General features: G+C 43.4%; 3 protein-coding genes across 6 annotated transcripts in view; 1 reads left to right on the plus strand and 2 right to left on the minus strand.

The window, feature by feature from the left end:
* Nucleotides 1-615: 615 nt before the first annotated feature.
* kdsr (3-ketodihydrosphingosine reductase) lies at nucleotides 616-5,188 on the minus strand. Its single transcript, XM_049746407.2, has 10 exons — nucleotides 4,730-5,188; nucleotides 4,374-4,463; nucleotides 4,141-4,197; nucleotides 4,007-4,072; nucleotides 3,843-3,938; nucleotides 3,583-3,774; nucleotides 3,287-3,370; nucleotides 3,133-3,216; nucleotides 2,944-3,045; nucleotides 616-2,798 (listed from the first exon to the last, which is right to left on the minus strand). The coding sequence occupies exons 1-10, from the start codon at nucleotides 4,916-4,918 to the stop codon at nucleotides 2,679-2,681; spliced, it is 1,080 nt and encodes a 359-aa protein (XP_049602364.1). The 5' UTR covers nucleotides 4,919-5,188; the 3' UTR covers nucleotides 616-2,678.
* A 1,230-nt stretch (nucleotides 5,189-6,418) lies between these two features.
* vps4b (vacuolar protein sorting 4 homolog B) lies at nucleotides 6,419-12,683 on the minus strand. 2 transcript variants are annotated; one of them, XM_049746398.2, is made up of 13 exons: nucleotides 12,319-12,683; nucleotides 11,454-11,565; nucleotides 11,248-11,348; nucleotides 9,119-9,230; nucleotides 8,904-9,045; nucleotides 8,753-8,811; nucleotides 8,203-8,322; nucleotides 7,962-8,118; nucleotides 7,719-7,867; nucleotides 7,246-7,327; nucleotides 6,940-7,159; nucleotides 6,707-6,847; nucleotides 6,419-6,627 (listed from the first exon to the last, which is right to left on the minus strand). In XM_049746398.2, exons 1-13 carry the CDS (start codon nucleotides 12,337-12,339, stop codon nucleotides 6,526-6,528), a joined length of 1,518 nt encoding a protein of 505 aa, XP_049602355.1. In that variant the 5' UTR covers nucleotides 12,340-12,683; the 3' UTR covers nucleotides 6,419-6,525. The 2 variants fall into 2 exon arrangements, with proteins under 2 accessions (XP_049602355.1, XP_049602356.1); XM_049746399.2 differs by lacking the exons at nucleotides 11,248-11,348; nucleotides 11,454-11,565; nucleotides 12,319-12,683 and adding an exon at nucleotides 10,151-11,217.
* Nucleotides 12,684-13,859: 1,176 nt separating this feature from the next.
* LOC125984482 (laminin subunit alpha-3) overlaps nucleotides 13,860-21,028 on the plus strand; it is a 40,513-nt gene continuing 33,344 nt past the window's right edge. For 2 of the 3 annotated variants that reach the window (XM_049746375.2, XM_049746376.2), the window contains exons 1-2: nucleotides 13,860-14,331; nucleotides 14,755-14,907. In XM_049746375.2, the coding sequence (XP_049602332.1) occupies nucleotides 14,074-14,331; nucleotides 14,755-14,907 (411 nt within the window). In that variant the 5' untranslated portion in view covers nucleotides 13,860-14,073. The remainder of the gene's footprint in view (nucleotides 14,332-14,754; nucleotides 14,908-21,028) is intronic. The other variant, XM_049746377.2, reaches the window with a different exon arrangement.

The following is a 21,028-nucleotide window of genomic DNA, read 5'->3' on the forward strand; positions in this document are numbered from 1 at the left end:
TATCTGCTTGGCTGCAGAAAGACATTGCATTTTGTAGATTTGGAGCCAGGCCTCGTGTCCCTTGATATCATTCTGCTCACTTCCTCTTGTGAAAATTAATTATCTGGGTTCATCTTCATGTAGTATTAGTCTCCTTTGGGACTTAAGACTGAGATAGGCCATTTTCTGCAGATGTGGAAAGCCCCTTCAAGGGAGATTAACTTCTCACTAGCACAAACGGAATATTTAAATTCTCAAAAAAGAAAGACCACCGGGTTTCCAAGAGGCCCACTTTATATCAGATTACTAAAACGGATCTAGTTTCACATGTAAGAGGGGAACAAATAAAAGTGTTCTCTGCCTCAATCACCCTAATTAAATATGATTTAGGCATGTTTTTATCGCAGGCTTTTTAGGTCATTAATATTTCCAGGAAACGGTTCTTTTCCAAATGAACAAAATTATCTTACAGTATACATTTTATAACACAATAAGTCTTTTTTACGTTAAAGGTTGACACATTTTTATTTCATTTTCAGTGTGGCCCTAAAACATTTTGAGATTTTAAAGTGACAGACATAAACAGGACGTTTTACAGCCTCTAGACTAGTAATCATAAAAATCAAACACAGGGACTTGAAATTTCCTCACATATATTTATTCAACCGTCAAATAATACAACATTGACGTTGCCCTTCTGACAGGTTGCGTTTGATGGCACACAAGGTGAAAGGGGAGGAAGAGAAACGCAGAGACTGAACTGACATGGTGTTTATGTTGATGATCATCAAATAACAATTAAGTGGCGACACTCCAATCCTGACTGTAAATGCTCAGACATTGAAAGCACAGGATTATCTTTGCATAGCTTTACGGTCGCTGTTAAGATCAACTCAAAATAACAAAACAAAAAAGAAACCCGCATCCGAACAGGATTTTGGAACGGAACTACAGAGATAAATCAACTTTTGTGCAACTCGGCACACCTTTAAAGCAAAATTCAAACAAGAACGTCGCCAATGTCATCATGTCTTCTCACTTTCATGTTTTGAATTCGTGGGTGACAGCAAACTAACAAGCAGACGAGACAAAATCAAAAAGCTGGTAAAGGACACAGCCGCCCGCGCGTGTCAGTGTGGACGGCCTTCGTTGTGGTCGCTCGCTCAGCAGTCGCATCTTAAGGCTTGGTTGGAGTCCACGCCATCGCCCAAAACAACTCCAAAGGAACATTTTGGCATTCAACTATCAGCGTGCGTAACAAGAAGCATCCTACGTTCACACTTTTATGAAATTACATTCCGGACCAAAGGAAAAACTTACAAAACAGGAAGTAACTATTTTTAACTATGTAGGGTTTTTTTTGGACAAGAAGGTTTTGAGCAGTCTGCATGTAAAACGAATCTCTAGCGCCCTCAGTGGACCTGCACGGGCATTACTTGAACCAGCAAGTCCCACTCTGGCCTGATTTAGGTCAGCGCCAACGCAGACTTCACATGTGCAGTGACACATAAAAAAATTCTACGTAAGCTTCTATATGCACACTCGAAGAACAACAACAAAATAATGTGAATTAGATTTGAAAGATGAACAGTCACCATGACTTGCAATAATAGTGTCTGCTGAAATAAGAAATATCCAATGGCTTTATTTCTCTGGACGAGTTGGCTCAGTCACAACATAGAAGCTTTTTGTCCACTTTCCACCAAGCAATGAAATTCGCTTGAGTCGAGCAGGACGTTTGCCGTATTTGTCTTGCGCTTTCCGAGTCCAATGTAATACCTGCAATCCAATTTGTGTGACACTGATGGAACAACCGCCATACAAAATTGCCCGTCGTTAACTCTACAAGCCTCTGCACGGGCGGTACCAACAAAAATAATTGAAACGTTACATAAGATGAATCTCCCTCTGTTGACTTCAATGAGATTACTTCTCACATTAGTCCACCGAACAACGTCGACAATTATTTGTATTTCTAATGGTTTGACACCAATCTTCTTTCTTTTTATGCTAAAAATATCAAAATAAGTCGAGTATAAAATGGCTGCTGACTGCTATGATGTCACCCTTCTGGTCTAAATCTCTGGAAAGCCCAGTCAGATGGCTATCATTCCAGCCCTACTGTGTCAAACTCAAGCGGCATCATGCTCAGTGGAAACGTGGTCGCTTTCATAGTCCCGTTTTGTATTACCGAAACGTATTTACGCCACATCTGCACGTGCATGCAAAACAGTCAGGGTACCGCCGACCGACTGACCGAGTGGTCTTTGCCCGCAAAGACATCATGGTCGGAAACGGTTGAGAAATCGCTACAATTCTCACGTGTTTGAGAAGCATGCAACGCAAGAACAAAAAGTGACAAATGGGTTTTGTTTTCACGAGAGCCCCGGTGGGAGGGAATTTCAGGCCATATTTGGCACAACCGGTCTGACAGGATATTGCTTTTCCTGTGTGAGAAAAGGCGGGGAGGCCCGCTACTGTTTACGCTCGCCGCCCTCCATTTTTACAACACCAAAATAGACGTGCTAAAGTAAGGCCGCTCCCGTGGTGAGAAGCATGTGCACGTTAAAAGCGAAATGTCACTAGGCGGACGTTTTTTTTTTTTTTTTGGGGGGGGGGATACATGGGTCGTGGGGCCGTGTGGAGAAAACGCGCTGTCCCGTTCACCTCGCTCCTTGTCGGCCTTTACTCGTCGGCGCTTAATCTCGCTTATCGGCCACCTTGGACTGCTCTCTCTGAATCATGCAGCGGCGCACGATGCTGTCAAAACTTCCCAGGTAGAAGAGGGCGATGGTACGGAACAGACCCATGGTGACGATCTGCAAAGCAAATACAGCATAGCATCAAAAACCAGGGCAGGCGGGCGACTACAGCCAGAAAGAACACGAGTAACCCTCGGCTATAGTCATTCGTGAACAAATTTCTGCCCGATTTAAATTAAAAAGGCCAAGTTCATGCGTGTACCTGCTGGAGACCCTCTGTGATGGAGGTAACCGGTGACATCCCACAGGTGAGGGCTGACAGCATGTAGCCGTCGGGACCCACAGAGCTGTTAAAGTTGCCCTGCTGTGGGAACCAAAGTTGACAACACTCCTGAGACTTAAATCCAAACACGCCATTCACGTCGTTTGTGGCTTCTGAGTCTCTTCTTACCACGGCATCTCGGACAACAATCTTGGCCACTTGCTCTGGTTGGCAAACTCCGGAGGTTTCCGAAATTAATCTGGTTTCCAGAGGCTAAAGTCCAAGTAAAGAAAAGAAAAAAGTGGTCAATGTAGGACGAGAAACACGTGTGCGCAAGGTTTACCTTTGTCTTGTTTTCCTCAAGCAGTCCTGGCGTGTCCGTGTCTGGTGGGAAGGCCAGCGTCACGTAGATGTTGTATGGCTTGATCTGAAGCACAAGCACCGAGCCGGCCGAATTTCAACATTACTCAAAAGTAAAACCGTGTAGCCTGTTCGTTATTTACGATGGCAAATCCTTGCGATGGACGTATTGTTAAAACCAAGCTGGGCCGAGAGAATCGTTTTCATGGCGTTCTTTAAATGATGGCAACTGGCACCGGAAACAAAGAATCGAGTCTGGATCACCGAACCCGTTGTTACCTCCATCTGCAGCGACTCGGCCAAACCACGCAGCGCAAACTTGGACGGCGAGTAAGCCGTGTAGCCAAATAGACCGATCTGGCCCGCCTGGGAGGACACGAACATGATGCGGCCCATTCTTCTCTCCTTCATGGTGGTTATGACGGCACGCGTTGGATAAACGCTGCCCAGGTAGTTGACTTCCATCAGCCTCTGTTGGAGGAGAGAACAAATGGCTTGTTGACAAATGTAAACGGGGACGATTGAGAGCGCTTACCCACCTTGAAAGAGTCGACCTCCACTTCCTCAAACTTTCCCGAAAAAGACGTTCCGGCGCAGTTCACGAGCATATCGACGGGCCCCAACTTTTCTTGAGCCTGCGTACAAAAGCTTGTTTCAATAGATCAGCAAAAGAATATAAGATTACAGCACAGTTAAGCATTACCTGTTTTATAACACTTTCCACCTGACTGTAATCACTGGAAACATCCACTGATATGCAAAGCACAACCTGTGCAAAGAGAAATTGCCATAATTTGATCACACCCAACAATTTAAATCGTTTTGGTTTTTTTGTACCTGTTTGTCATTGATAGCAAATTTCTCCACTTCTTTCTTGGCTTGAATCAACTTGGCCTACAAGAATGAACATTTTCAGAATGTACAAATTCATGTAACCTACAATGTGCTTTCTCATAGTACTTTGAAAATGACAATAATATGGGAATACGATTTTGAATGTCTGTACCGTCACTTTACATGTCATTGTTATGAAGCCACCATCGTGTAAAACAATTGAAGTAATGACTTACCTCATCTCTTGCCACCAACGTGATAAAAGCTCCATGTCTGTAGCATTCCATGGCTATACTTTTCCCAATACCACTGGAGCCTCCAGTCACCTAGAAATTGCAAGATGATCGATTCAATGTTTATCTACGAACACGTGGACGCGTTGCGGAATGACGCGTGTTGCAACAATACAGCACAGTATAGTACTTCCCAAACTTGTGTCATAACTGTCACGATCTGAAGGGCGCTGGGTGTGACAGCTAACTAGCCATGCTTCGGATACACTCGTGACAATGCTTATAGAGTAGTAATACAAGTGTTACAACGTCAAAAGGCGATCATAGCAGTCCTGTCGTGCAATAGGCGCATATCTTACCACGACGTGGGCCCCGTTCAGTTTGAGGGGTTTGGGGCTAATCAGCGGCGATATCATGTATAAAAGCAGAACGAAGGCGACGATGAAGGCGGCGACGACCAGTAGCATGATGAACGGCAGGAGCAGCCACCAGGAATGAGCCAAAAGCCAACCCGTGATCGCTGAGCTCACGCTTTCTTCCGAGGACATGGGTGATGATGACTGGCAGTGGTTAGCTTGTTGCTGGTTAGCTGGCGAGCTTCTGGGGTCGACAACGCAGCGGCGGTGACAGATGGGGGCGGCGGCCCTCGCAGAGGGGAGGCAAAAAGCATGAATCGGAGGCAGAGTGATTGTCAAATATTCAGAGACCTTCAGCGGGCAGGTTTCATATCCCGCCCTGGACGTTGGCTCAGCGTAACAAAGCGTAGCGTGTGTTAACCAAAACAAATTGTCCACTGTAAACTGGCTTCCCCAGTTGTATGTGGTACATGTAGTTTTTAAGAGCAGCTGGCTTGTATTCCGACCACGCAAAAACGAAGGTTAATGGACTACAGCTCCCACAATGCAACGTTCCACTTTTGTTTTGAGCGTCCCGAGCTGTTGCTGCACAAAGTGCGCTACTGTATTTACAGTACTTTAAACATTAGAAATAGATCAACTTTGACGTTTAATGTATTTATATTTTATTTACATTTCAAAAATGAGAGAAAAAAACGGGAATACAACACGCAAATAGTTGACCTCAGACTAATGAAGGTATAGAAAGCCAAATTCCCCATCAAATCGCAAAGAAAAATAGAGTTGTTTACATTCCATATAAGAGTGTACAGGAAATGTGCAAGTATTATACATGTCTTAGTTGTAGTAGTAGTGACGATGCACTATGATGGTAAACTAGCATTATGACAAATTGAGACAAATCCATAGAAAAATAAACAGCTTCTCTAAAAGGCACAGTATGCAGTGTCACTTTTAATTGAAGATTTATCTATTGGCCGCAAAGTACAAACAAGCCTTTAGCTTCTGCTTATGTCAAAATTTACTATCCAATTTCATCTTAAGCTTTTTTTTAGCAGTTTTGTAGCCAGCATCCGTTCCGATATATATACTGCATATATTTATTAAAAAAAAAAGTCTAGTATGGTGTGATAAAAAGAGTGACAAAAATCGAAAGAGTCCTTGTTTTAAATAATGCTGGTCTGGCACCTTTGGTGATCCATTCAATGCATACAATTGCGAAAGTGGACAGACGACCCCAACCTCGGTTCTAAAGTACCTCTCATCTAGTGTCACAAAGTCTAAAATGCCTGCGCTGTATACACCACACTAAGACTATGAACACATATAACACAAAAGAAATCCAATGGTGCTTCATTTCCCCATAACCTATATATGGATACCACAACATACAGTATAATATAAAATGCTTGTTCCTTATTTATACAAAACAGAGAAGGGCTGTTTATTAGTTAATGACAAGAAATACGAGTGTGTGCAAAACCCGAGTCCAAAGAAGCAGCCTGGGTATGTTTGCACCTTTAGAAGTCCAACACCCTTTTAAATTTGTCAAGAAGCTTAGATTTATTGTAATGAGTGTCAAACGTAGTTTCTACAGCCTTTCTGTGGTTGTCAGACTGTCAGAGTGAAACAGCATTTCATTTATCTTTCTCTGCTGAATGGTTAAGATGAGACAGGAAGGGGGGGGGGGGGGGGGGGGGGGGGGGGGGGGGAGAGAAAAAAAAAAACTGAAACAAACAGTAAATAGAACATTGCAATTCAATTCCTTTGGTTTGGCCTTGTTCTCCAAACAAATCGAACTAGCCTTCCTGTCCAAAGTCCTCTGTGAATTTTTTCAGTTTTTCCAGATCCTGGTCATTGACGGTGGGCTTAGTGCTGGTCAGAGACCTCAGCATGTCAGACTGCAAAGAGCAAATGAGTTGAGCATTATTTTAGCGTAGCAAATGAGTTAACTCAGTATTGTTTTTGAAGATGCCTCACCATGCTAACTACAGGTTCCAGAAGCTTCTCTCCGGGGACATCAATCCATGTCATTTCAATTGCGTTGGGATCGCCGGGCGAGCAGGGCGTCAAGAGGTCGTGTTCAATTATTAGGGGGTCTGATCTCGATGGTCCATTCACCTTAGAAACCACAATCCAAACACAATGTTATAGTAGTCAGGAGGAAACCGTGTCTAAAAAAAAAAAATAATAATAAAATACCCGAAACCTACTCTCTTAAAGTGGGTTGCCGCTTGGACCTTTCGGACGGGCTGCATGAGCGCGTCTCTCACGATGACACTGATATCCGCGCCTGAGTAACCGTCTGTTTTCTTGCCCAGGGTGACGAAGTCCGAGTCTGTCAGACTGTTGGGGGTGGAGCCCAGGTTGAGCTTGAACATGAAGCCGCGAGCGTGCTCTTCCGGCAGCGGAATGTAGATCCTCTTCTCAAATCTGACACGGTTCGATTGGACGGAGGTGAGTGGACAATTGCGTGTGCGCGCTCCAAGAAACCTGCACCCACCCACTCGAGTCAGTACCTTCTTCTGATGGCAGAGTCGAGGGTCCACGGAATGTTTGTCGCCCCGAGCACCAGCACTCCGTCATTATCAATTCCAACGCCTGTAATAAGAGTTTCATGTCGCATGATAAAACTGCTGTTGAGGCCAATATTTTTATGTTCGAACAATGTATTCAGCATGAGATTTAATACCCAACTCGCTCCTAAATATTTCTTTTTGCATGATGCTAAGTGTAAGGAAAACAGTGGCACCTTGTGTAAGGCTTGTGAACTTTGCTTCTATTTATAGTGCAGCGGCAGCATTTTTTTTGCCCCACGTCACCTGGTTAACAAGTCATTGTTAACATTTTACACAGTGATGGAAAGATAGGTAGGGTGGAATGCTGTCAAGAGTCAAAAGAAGAGTTGGCTAGAAATTGAAATAGAAGTACACAAGTATGCCAATTTAGTCAAAACCTGGCCGGCGTGAAACAAAAGATTAAAAGTTGGTACCTTGCATTTGCACCAGGAACTCTGTCTTGATACGTCGTGCCGCCTCGCTCTCGTTCTCGCTTCTGGAGCCGCAGAGGGAGTCGATCTCATCAATGAAGATAATGGAAGGCTTGTTTTCCCTCGCGAGGGCAAACAGATTCTTGACTAACCTGGATGACAGATCACACGTTCATGATGTGATTATTGGCTGGTTTGATCATGTTTCATTCTGTCCTTTGGGGCTTTGCTAAGAGCGGAACTTACTTTTCACTTTCTCCCAACCATTTTGAAACGAGATCAGAAGAAGAGACAGACAGGAAGGTGGAGTTGTTTGCCTCCGTGGCGACAGCTTTAGCAAGGTAGGACTTTCCTGTACCTGGAGGACCAAAGAGCAGGATCCCCCTCCAAGGTGTTCTCTTGCCTTTAAAAGGAGCCATTAGAACTTAACTGCTGATGAAGGAACACAAGACCCTGTCTGGTCAGAACACTTGGTTGTATACGCTACCTGTAAAGAGGTGAGGGAATTTGATTGGGAGAATCACAGCCTCTTTCAGGGCCTCCTTGGCACCCTCTAAACCCGCAACGTCATCCCACTTGATGTTTGGCTTCTCCATAACAATTGCACCTGGAAAAAACAAACAAAAAATACATCACTGACAGGCTTGCTCTGGTCAGAACATTAGGGACAGCAACACAGTATAACGCGTAGCCTAAAAAAGTAAAGTGACAGTGAGATTTAAGATACCAAATTTAAACATCCAATGTATTCAAAGGCGTAAACCAAATATTTTTTGTTTACTAAAATTGGAACGATACTAAGTTTCATTTGTGACATCACACTAGACAAAAGCAAATCTTTTAAGATGTCGTAAGGATTAACTCGAACGATTTTGCAAATGGAACATTCTGCAACTTATTCTGGCTGCTCATGATCAATGATTATTTTCAAACTTGTTGATTCTACTCTAGCTCTGAGAGCCAAGATTTATAATAATAATTAAAAAAAAAACTGATGTCCTAAGCATCACAACAACTCTAATACACTAATAACAAACCTGAGAGTTGATTCTGCATCTTCTTTTTCTCGGGATCATCACCTTCATCGCTCTCATTCCTGAGCACATAAACAAACAAAGGCAACGATCTTAAGTCTGCCCTGAATGGCAGCAAATATAACCTGCCCCACCCGCAGACGCACATACGCACCCTTTGTCATTCGACTCTTTGACAGGTTTGGCTGGCGCTTTCTCCTTTTTTTGGAGATACTCCTTCAACTTCTCTGCCCGGTCCAAATATTCGGCACATTTTGCCCGGATGCTCTGTTTAGCTTTGTCACCTTGAGCTTCATCTGGAAGGACGTATAGAAACAGAGTGTGACTTTTCAATGCTTTGCCATCTATGCCGGCTGAATTATCACTTACATTTGACCACGTGAAGGAAATACTGTACAGCAGCTTGGTACATTCGCAGAGCCTCCTCATAATTCTGAGCTTTATCCTCCTGAGCCGCCTTGCTGGCAAGATCGATGGCTTTCTATGCGCAAAAACACACCAAAAGAACCATTTGAGTTAATACACTTACAAATTAGAACATTTCACTCCCTTGAAAATGGCAATCAAAAGAATCCAAGGCCCAAGGACTTTATGGTGCATGATGTACTTTTTTTTTTTTCTCTCCCCAAACTGCTTGGAAAACTATATAGAAAATGTTAATCTGATTTTTGAAAGATCATTTAATGTCAAAAAGTTTTCATAATACTTCCACGGAGATGTACGAGGTCCACGATAATTTTGATATTTCTTTCCAAACACTAGTGTTAAATTGTTAGGTTTCATGTCCGGACCGACGTTGTGCACTGGAAGGCAAACAGTAGTTCCGTGTGACGACATCAAGGTAGGAGTGCCAGCACCTGACGACGGTGGCTACTTCCTTTTGGCTTCTGTTTTTTCTTTGCTAGACGACTCCAAAGCTAGCTTTAAAAAAATTCTTCGCAATACCAAAGCCATCTTTCAAGTTTGTGATATAATTACAACAACGTCCCCATCTAATGTAAGATGGAGTCACCGCACAGGCCAAAAACAACATGCTAGTATCGTTAGCCGCGCTGTCACCTAAAGCTCACGGTAGTGACACACTGTCGGACATACGATTAAAATCATTTTTGAGGACTCCTTTATTTTAGCGTAAAGAGAGCATTGCCGATACTTTTAGTTGTCCAGGGGGCGATTTTGATCGGAGAATATCAAAGTTAGCAAGGGCTAAAGGAGCTAAAATTGCTACATAGCAGAAAACATTGTTTTTTCTTTTCTTTTGACAATCGTTCTAGTTCTAAAGGTTTTTTCCTGAATATCAACAACCTAGGAAAAAACAATAACTTTAGTCAATGTTACCGATGATTTTTTTTTTTTTAATTACATATCTTTCGGCAGCGTCTGTTTTGAGCCTTCACTTACCTGTAAATTATTGTTGGTAGCCATGAGGGCTGATCACTTGTCCGATAGCCTAAACAATTGCGAGATCTTCAAAATAGTTTTCCTTTAAAAACCTAGTTGATAAGTTAACTCGTCGACATGTAATTCTAGGAGCTGTTCGGCTTGTTTTCGTCCCCCACTTGGTACGGGGAAGCAACTTCCGCATTGAAAAGCGTCGACTTGCGCAGAGGGAATGCGATGACGTCACGACGTAGCCGACGCTCGGCCAACGTCACTTTTTTTTCCTTTTTTTTTTTTAACTACGCACCAAAACTTAGATAACTTATATGAGCTTTTTGTTTTGATTTTACCCATCATCTTCTTATTGCGGACTTGCAAATGAGTTAATTTTGGCAGTAAATTGTGACGGTAACTGCCACCTCCAAAAGTATTTGAACGGCAAGGTCAATTCCTTTGTTTTAAGACGATTGGGTTTCAAATTTATAGCAGTATATTTTATTTTAAGGTCTTTACATACAGATGTGTTGAATAATTTAGGACGGAGCACTTTGTTTGATGCCATCCACTTTTCAATTGAGCAAAAGTATTTGAACAGACACTTCAAATGTATAATATTTATTATTTGGTGGAATAGCACTTCACCGTGGGTGACTTCAAACAAAAGGCGCTCTGTCCCCAGTTATTTATCTAACTGTACGTAACATGAACTTAAAGCTGGAATTCTAATCTTCTGTGACTAATCTTTTTGATCAGAAACCATGTCTTCAGTATGCAAAAACAAAGGAATTGACCTCGAAGGGAACCCTACAATATTGACATTTAAACTCTGAATCCATGTAAAAAAATGAAATCCACAGTTGCTTCAAATGCGTACAGTTTGTATACACTCAAGCGGTCGTCGATTTACGACTTTGCTCCTTCAAATGATGACAGCATGAATGGTGGTAAGTCGATGTGCCTTCTGTGTTGCACGACAACAAAGTATTCTTGTGCCTCTGTGCAAACGAGTTCGATGTGTATCGTTTTGTAACTCATGTCAAGATGGTGATATAGTACCCACATGTACTGTGTGTACTTATTTTCGCATTTTTGCACATGAAACACAATTGTGTAGCAACCTCTTTATAGTCGAGGTACTCCTGTAGCTCTTCCGCTCTGTCCAGGTACTCCTTACATTTGTCTCTGATTTTCTGATTGCCAACTTTACCCTGGGGCTCACCTGACGGAAAAAAAGACATCAGCTTTAATAGCATAATTTTGTTCAACAAGTACAGTGATGGCCATTCTTGTCCGGACTCTGAAGACCCCAGTTAGAGCTACTCACGATTTAAAATGTGGAGAAAGTACTTGACAGACTGTTTGTAGGAGCGAACGGCCTCTTCATAGTTGCCCGCCTGGTCCTCTTGCGACGCCTTCTGCGCCACTGCTATAGCTTTCTGAAAATATATCATATATAAATATAAGGTTGTTTAAATATTTCCGTAGGGTGGCGTAATGAGCATGGTATTTTTATTACAAATGTCCTTATATTGTATATTACATCCAGATGGCAATAACTGTAAATAAAGCTGAAATGTTAATAACGTGACTTTTGCTGTCCAACCAACACAAATGTCATCAGTCAACAGCAAAACTAAAGTGGCCTCGCTGTTCCAAAACATTTGGAGAGGAGTGCAGATTTGTTCTCATCACAAAATATAAATAAGATTAATCTCAACACTGTTCAAGGTTAAGGAGGATAATGTGATGAACTGTATTAAACGCACATCATTGTTCATTTACTGTCTGTATTAATTTGATATGCATAAATTATTTCCTGCTTTTTATTTATTAACCTTTATGTAACTCACAATTTGTTTGAGTAGGGCTAAAAATAAGTTTTAATTATGAACTGCATGACCTTAGCTCACTTTTATTGCGATAAGCGGGGCAGAGATGTTATGATAAATGCAATAATATGAAATAATGTGAACAAGCTGGACTGGTCGACCTTTAACTACAGTCCACAAAGTATTATAACGAGAGCAGTCCTTCCACAAGCTTCTTCGCTTCAAAAATGGCTGCTAGAAGCGTTCATAATCAAAGCTTTTCTAGGTTGACACAGAATATTAGGACTTGATATGTTGACAAAATGAGTTTGTCATTAATGTTGAATACGGAAACAACAGGAGACGGTTCGTTCATCCTACCTGCAGAGTGGTGGGCTCCATGTCGGAGTCTAATGGAACCCAAAAGCAACAAATTTAAAGCCGGGGTTTCAATTAGTTGAAAATGGTCCACTAATGGCAACGCACTGGTCGAAGTTCCTGGTTGAGGAGTGTGTGACACAGACGTGCCACCACGCTCAACAATGCCGTTCAGTGGGTGAGTCACAAGTTCGTTGTTGACGTAAAAGTTCCAAACTGCTGCGCCTTTACTTTTCCTCACCTACCTTAGATACACATTCAAGCATAATTGTTAAGTTATTATTATACATGCGGTTCTTGAGAGAGAGAAAAAAAAGTCCTGAAGTGAAACTCAGTAGGGTTGCTCGTTTGACTTCGACATCTGAAACTTGAGGCTTCTGTTACGCCCCTAAAAAAAGAGAAAAGTTATACACTATAGTGACCACTAGAGAGAGCCAGAGTTCTCTTTTTTGACACTACTGATATACACTACAGTGACCACTAGAAGACGCCAGACACTGCTGACCCCGTTACTAAAAGCCGAATTTCGGTTTTAAATCCCTCAATAATTCCAATTATTTAAACGTAGAGTTGAAAACACACAAGCACAAAGGCACATATTTTATATGATATTATATCATTTTAGGGCGGCTCGGTGGCGCACTGGGTGGCACGTCCGCCTCACAGTTAGGAGGGTGCGGGTTCGATTCCACCTCCGGCCCTCCCTGTGCGGAGTTTGCATGTTCTCCCCGAGCCCGCGTGGGTTTTCTCCGGGCACTCCAGTTTCCTCCCACATCCCAAAAACATGCTTGGTAGGCCGATTGATCACTCCAAATTGTCCCTAGGTGTGAGTGCGAGTGCGAGTGTGAATGGTTGTTTGTCTCTGTGTGCCCTGCGATTGGCTGGCAACCGGTTCAGGGTGTCCCCCGCCTACTGCCCGATGACGGCTGGGATAGGCTCCAGCACGCCCGCGACCCCCGTGGGGACTAAGCGGTTCAGAAAATGGATGGATGGATGGATTATATCATTTTGTTATTTCAAACAGTCTGTAAATTACAACTAAGTACAAATAGACAGTAAATAATAGTATAACAAATTATTGAGTAACCTTTTGTATCTTCTCGCGATTTTTTTTCTTTTTTCATTTACAGATATTTACACCTTTTAATAATTGACACAGGACTATATGTAAGTTAAGTACTTAGTACATATAAAAGGACGAACATTTTGTGTGGAGTCCTTTTTTGTCGTTGTGATAAGACGTGGAAATAATGATTTTAATCGACAGTGAAAACAAATGTTTACTTGATGTTTAGTTCATGTATAAATGTTTAGTCCGGCCAACTTCTGTTGAAGTTCAGTACAAATATGTTGTTATTAGTCCAGTGCATTCTGTATTGTTCAACTTTTAAGGTTGAGTCAATACCACTTGATCTATTTAAACACAGGTAAATGTATTTCAACCGAAGTACAGAGTGCGTATGTTTACACCCCCCCAACTGACAAATCGCGAGAGGTGGACCACACAACTGCTCGACGTGTACCACCTGAGAGCGTCGGTGAGCAGAATCTCTCTCTCTCTTTCCACTTTCCACAAGCTTTCCACAAGGAAACATGCGTCCCCGGGACATTTCCTCCTCCAGTGGGTCGTCACGCTAAAGGCTGGACTTGGGCAAAGTGTTCTGCAGTCGCGCGTAAATGGCGCAGCCCACAAGGACGCGGCGCTCCTCGGGGCTTTTTAGATGACCAGACCTCCAGTTGGGACCTCTAGTGTGGAACATGGGGAGCGAGGTGACGGGAGCTCACCTCACGGCAGTTTTGCTCTCAATTATTGTTTGCAGGTGCACGCGTGCACAAGAAACGTTTAGTGGAGCCACTGGTTTTAGTCTGAGCCCCCCGTACCTCAACCTGGCGCAAAGATCGAGGATTTCTGCGTCAGCAACCTGCGGGAAGGATGAGTTCGGGACGCCGAGGGCGGATTTGTACTGTAAACTTGTCGGGGGACCAACCGCTGGACTTCTAACTCAAAATATTCGGGTAAGGATTGCGCGCACCAGCATCTGTGCTAACATTACAAAGGCACCTTTCTGAATGTTTCCTGTTGCCTCATACAAGGTTTCAAGTGGAGTTTTCCTCCATTGTTTGTCAAGGAAATAGCCTTCAGCAGTAGAAATGGAAGGGCTCTCCATCACGTTAGGAATAATAGCGCTTCTCAGTCAAACATACGCACAATGCCAGCATTTGAATGCACTGAACAATAGGGGTCCAATTCTGTTCCTTAAGGTCTAAACTTAATCTCCGGGACATATCTTGTTTTTCCATGTTATTGTTTCTTCCCTTTACTTTCACTGTATTTTGTCGAAATGAAGAAATGATCTGTTCCAGTCAATTTCAAAAATGCATTGATCCAAACGAGTCCCATTTCGTACTTGTCGTAACCAAATATTTGATATCACGCAGGGCCAGTTCTGTGACTATTGCAACGAGGCCGACCCGAGAAAAGCTCACCCGGTGAGCAGCGCTATCGATGGGACGGAGCGCTGGTGGCAGAGCCCCCCTCTCTCCAAGGGCTTAGGCTACAACCAGGTCAACATCACCCTGGACCTCGGACAGGTAAGATGATCGTCATCTTGTTTGCTGTTGGGTTGTTTGGATTTGACCTACACATTTTTTTGGGGCGTCTATCAGTAGACCAAAGGAATTGTTGCTAGTTGTGATGTTTTTATCAATGCTCTTACTTAATATATGTTGTACTGCTCTGTGTAATTGTGAGGTTACGCCGCGCTGTTTTCAACAAGATAAGAAATAGTGTGTGTAAAGTGTACTGTACTTCTTGATTCTTGTGGTATTTGGACAGAAAACCCATCCCAGACATATATCTAACACGGGCCATGATGAAGATCATTTTCTTCTTATTAAAGTTGATTGATTATGAAGATGTCAAGGTTAAATGACAAATGAATGGTTGCTTTGTGGATGTTATGAAAAAAAAACACACATTCACGAGGATAATTTATATTGTGGCTGCGATATGTGGGCTTTGAGCAGCTGAATGAATTGTGCGGTTTCTTTCAAGGCCAGCACAGGTGGCTTTTCTATACTGCTGCCAGCAGATCAATAAGATAATGGGGCTGTTGATGTGTACGGCAAGCTTCAAAGCTTGCTCTTCTTTTCTTCTTTTTTTTTTAAACAAGTCATTTCCGATGATCCTTTGAAAACAAGAGTTGACGGTCGACCGAGCGTAAAGAAAGGCCTTATTAGCGAGGCGAGCATTTCCGACTGTATGTATGTATCCTGATTTTTGTATCAGCGCAAGGTTCACTGGGTTTTTTTGCCAATTTGTCAGAAGCACCGCCAAGCACCTTAACCCAGCACCTTAGCGCGCCAATGATTGAAAAAGCGTGATCAAAGTCTGCTCATGCAATGGCGCAGCCCTCCCTCTCACAGAGCCGCTGGCCGAGGTCATCTGTGAAATTACCAATATCGAATCTAATCCGCCTCCAGGCAGACGTAACCACGCACATGAAAATAGAAAATAGAGCCCCTTTTGTGAGTCAAATCGTTCTTTGGAAGATTTATTTTTCTTTCTGCTGGAGTTCTAATATCCTAAAGTAACAACAGGCTACTTTTACTCTCACTCGGCTTAAGCCGCCCCAAAATACAAAGTTATTTTCCGGGAACACGTGGCCCGACAATCCGCAAGCAGCCGTCAGGCCATTGTTGCCGTAAACACGGACAACGCGTATCAGACATGCGGTCATTGGATTTTTCTAGGGAATGTATTTTAAGAGGCCTGCGGCGTTTACATGTGCTTGTCTGACTGAGTGAGCTGAGCATGTGAGGTAAACATAGCCAGCGTTACTGCTGTCTGCGCTCCATCTGATGAGCCGGACGGAGCTCATCCTGATACGAGTGACGCCAAAGGACATTTTGGAATAAGGAGAAGGCTTTGTAAATCGGTTACTAATCACGACTTGTAACTGCTCAATGATTAGTAAACGGTTGTCAATGATTCAAGGCAGTTTAGCAGTCACGATTTAGCAAGCACTAGCCTAGCATCACGGCTATATATCGGGATAAATCTCGAATCCAACTGTCACCATGAGCTTCTAGCGTTTGTAACAAACAAAGGGCTCAAAGCTGCGGAGCTAAATGCGGACTCACTATTTGGCAAGCAGGAGGTCACGCTTGCCGATCTTATCGAATGACGTGTAGCACTCGTATCAAGCCCTTAGCAACGGCTCATCTAATTAATAACATAAATATAAACAATTTGAAAACTCTTGGATGAATGCCGCCATCATAAACTGCCACCATTATTTACTACTGAGGAGTTGATTGGGTTCAAAGTTCACAGTCTGTTCATTTATGGCATTTAATGATATAAATAAATCAAGCCAAGTAGTAGCATGGGCTGGTTTATTTTGACAGTATCGTTGTGTAAAACCTCTCCTCGACCTTCTCCTAAATGCCGTGTTGGTTTTGTCGCTTTAATTGGAGTGCAGCGTATATAGTTTGCGGATAATTAAGGTTCCCTTTTTTTTTTGTCTCTCAGCAGGCGATGATGTTGAGTGTGCTTGTTTTTCACTCTGTGTGAAAGGAGAGGTCGATTAGGTTCAGGTACAGGGAATGGCTTTGGCTCAGCTGAGTGATCTGCTTTCAAGAATGCAATTTTAGGAGCATTCCCTCGGAACCTAATCCCTTCAGTCAGGACTCCACTTCCCACCAATGTTGTATTTGCTGCCGTCGCCCCCTTTTGTATCCTTCTAGGCTTTATTGTGTCATCTCCTTTCAGGCCTTTACAAAAGTTTGGCCCCCCCCCCCAAAAAAAAAGCATAGCTAAAAATTACCTGACCCTCTCAGACCAAACAAATACAGAGGTGCTATATTTGGTGGTGAGAGTTTCAAGTCATAACAACAACAACCATGCAGCATGTTAATTAACTGCACATGGCAGCAGACAGAAACGATCATCAATGTAGCATTTAAGCTGCATAAAATCAACAAAAGCACATCCGTTGTCGTTTCTATGGTAACGAGTGCCATCCAATGTGTTCATATGGTGCAGCTGACTCAGTCCAACTCCAGGGACAGAACTATTTGCATTGCTCCGGTGATGTAAGCGGCCGTCTTTAGCTGGGCTTCCTGGGGCGCCCGGCCAAAGTGGCAGATATTTACTACACTCGCCGCACGTTTGTTAACGGGAGGCTGGAAAAGTGCAACTGCCAGCCTGCACGTCCTTATAAATCTGCTGCTCCACTGTGGGGGAAAAATGTCAGCTAATTTTGCATCTTTTTCCAGACCTCCTTACAATAAATCCATTGTGCTTTTTTTTTTATAGTTGGCTGGTTTCTATGACATGCTGTTCTAATAGTGCAGTGGTCCTGCATTCTAAACATGCTTTTTTTTTATATATCAAAAAGCATACATGCATATAATTTAATCCCAGTTTCACCATCCAAATTTCATTGCAATGGCATCCAAATCACATAGACGTGCGTATCCAGTTTTTTCTTTTTTTTTTTCCACGCCTACCAATGCGGCTCTTCTCTGACTGTTTGCCAACTGCCTAATTCCACCATGGAGTCATGGAGAAAAATACACCAGACTAGCGGGCTCCCCACCGCTGCCCACCTGTTGCGCACACGCACAAACAGTTGCACCGATGCATTGTCGCCGCAAGCCTCCGACGGACCTGATCCGCCGTGACAGAAGGTCCTCCTCTTTGAATGGCATTCCTTTGCACTCAAATCAGGCTCTCACGTGCCTGGATGTAGACTTGATGAGACTTGATGTAGATCTCTGGCCTCCGTTGTGCCCTCTGATTGAACTTTGGCTTCTTGACTCTGTTGTGAGTGGAACTAAATCAGATGCAACCTTAAAAGTTGAACATAATTTGTTCTGCAGCCTTCTAAGTTGTGTTAATTTCAGTTAAGAAGCTTATAGGAACCTATCCACTGTTTTTGTGCATATACATGCTGGCAACGTGTTGCCAAAGAACTGTTGCAGTAAGTTGTGGAGCTTCATTTTGGACAAAAGTAGTTCTTTACTGCTGCAACCGATTGTCAAGCTCGTCAACAAAAACACTTAAAAGTAGCTCAGCCCGGCCTTAAATACGAGTGACGCCGCACGATGCGTCGCACAAGTGTCAAAATAGGTCAGGTGACGAGTCGTGACACGTATGGACCGTTTGACGTACGCGTGCATCTCGGGTTCCTGACCTTACACCCCCATAAAAGCATCACATATACAACACATGCGTGTCACTGGCATAATGTCAGCATGAAACAGCCCTTCCAAGTCAACGTTTACTTTTCGTGAGTGTAAATTCCTCTGACCAATAGTCATGCTCTTGTGGTTGCTCCTTGACATGCCAAGTGGATATTTGCATGTGTTTATTGTCATTTCTGAATTACCAAGCAGCAATAGCTAATTTGTGTGCCGTGATAAATGAGCAACGTGAGGTGTGAAACGCTGCGGGCCAAATGCCTCCCGCGTGGCTTTCTGACCTCTAAATGAACAGCATTTCAATCATCTAGAAAAGGGAAAGACACCTTCATGTGCTAGAATGTATTAGAGGGATCTAAAAAAACGTGCCAGATACCGTCAGTACGGGGCCACACGTCTGAAAGCTTCTCGTCAGCTGTCAGTGTGAATCACAGGACTGGAAATGAGTGTTAGCAGTTTATCAAACGCACTTCTTGGAATAGCCTGAGAAATGACCTGCGAATGATGAGAGAAGAAATACTCTTGGTAGATCTGGAAAGCAGGAGAGCAATAATATGGAATGATATCAGTGAATCTGATCGGAGTCTTGCTTGGTGCTAAGAATAGATAAAGGCATGGCACCATTATTATTGTTTTATGATCTAGCTGGAAAGAGTCGCTTGTAAATAATCCATCCATTTTCGCTGAATTTGGGTGAGAGGGGAAAAAAAAAAATCATACTTTGTTATGACAATCCTGTTTTCATCAGGGCCGAGTCGTGCAAGTGCTAGCTAATGCGAGAGGGGGGGACACAACTTGCAGCAGATGAAAATATCCAAATTGAAGTAAACCAAATCACTGGTTACCTTTTTTTAATCGAGGTGTGCAGAAAATGGAAATGGAGTCATTTTCCTTCTTCTTTCATTTTGTTCTGGGGAAACAAGACGTCATGATTTCCTTTTTGTAGTTTGACCCCTGGCCTCGTCGGGCGTCTCCCTCCAGCTAATCAGAGAAAATGCCGGCTCGTGCAACAGGATGGGCAAACAGAGCAGTGTAGACAAACACCAGGGCTGGAAATAGAAACAAAGCTTTTGCGTGGGGAGCTACCCACCGCCATCAATGAAAGACTGCCAGGAAGTTTAGCAGGCAGGGCAGCATCGGGGTGGTCAGAGACGCGCTGGCTGGCATGCGGAGCCATCTGAAATTCCGCACATAGCGCCACATTCCCGCCCCCTCCTAATGCCCCGTGAAGCCGAGTGTGCCGCCGCGTGGGGGAACCTGTCACTAGCCGTAACTCACGCTGGTGAAAATCTTCTCCCCCATGTGATAGATACACAACGGATTAAGATGTTAGCCGCAAGTCAGGCCCCCGGGCCTCTCAACCGTGTGCTTTAATGAACGTCCTTCCATCTGTTTAGGGTGCGCTACATCCACTCCTATAAAATCCCTCCGATAGACTAAATGCGGCCGGCTGCGTTGTTGATGCCGGCGACTTTGAGAGGAATCTTTCAGGATAAGAGCGACCCTGATGTGACATCGCCTGCTTTCATTACCGTCCTTGTAACTCTGCTCGGCCAGTCTAAACACACACTTGAAACAAACCCAGAGCCCACATCTTGTTTGAAGTGGCTCTGATATGGAGAAAACTATGGAGACATCAACCTTATCAATTAATGAGCGCGTTAGTCTGGGTCAGATCGGCAAAAGTTTGGGGAAGGCCCTCTCTTGGCATGCTAGGATGACTTTGACGGCAAAGAACAGCATCAATCAATTTTGGGATGAAGGAAAACTCATTTTTGAGGCTGAGCTTACTTTCGCCATCCGTGACCTCTGACCTCACGCAGGTTCTGTTAGATGAATGGACAAAAAAAAAGTCATAAATTCCGATCTTGTTTGATAAAAGCACTTCAGAGACATTATTAAGACTGAACTGTTTGAAATTTGGAAGAAAAAAAAAACTTCTTTAGAAAGAAACAAAAACTTGCCTGCTGTTTTTTTTTTTTTCCATCAAAGCACTGATGGATACTAGACGAGTGCAGGCCTGTCTTGGAGGCTTCTCCAGAGATATTCTATACAAATGTCTCCAAATAAAAGACGCACGCAATTTTCCATCAATCACTTCAAACCTAAAGAATTTGGAAAGCCCCGTTATTGACATGTTCAATATTGTCTCAGGCTCATTTCCAAGTCTAGAAATCTTCTTCAGGCGGTCAAGTGTGGGTGAGGCTCCAAGACACACAGCGCCCGTGCCAGACGTTAACAAAGGGAGCCTTGACGATTCCCCTCGCATCCATTGTGTCACGCTCCATCGAGCTGATGTCACCTGCAAAATGGAAATATGCGCTGCGGCAGAAACAATCACAGACACCATGTTCCGCTCTTGTGTGCTTTTTGATGAGCGACGGAGATAAAGGAAGGCTTCATGTGGGCGCAAGTTGAGCTCTGCTTGCAAACACGGTGGCCCTTCTGCTTCTCAAATGTTGTTTGTCATCATGTTGATTTGTGCCAACTGCGAGAAGAAAGTCAG

Source organism: Syngnathus scovelli, chromosome 17 (assembly GCF_024217435.2).
Source record: "Syngnathus scovelli strain Florida chromosome 17, RoL_Ssco_1.2, whole genome shotgun sequence".
Classification (NCBI taxonomy): Eukaryota; Metazoa; Chordata; class Actinopteri; order Syngnathiformes; family Syngnathidae; genus Syngnathus; species Syngnathus scovelli.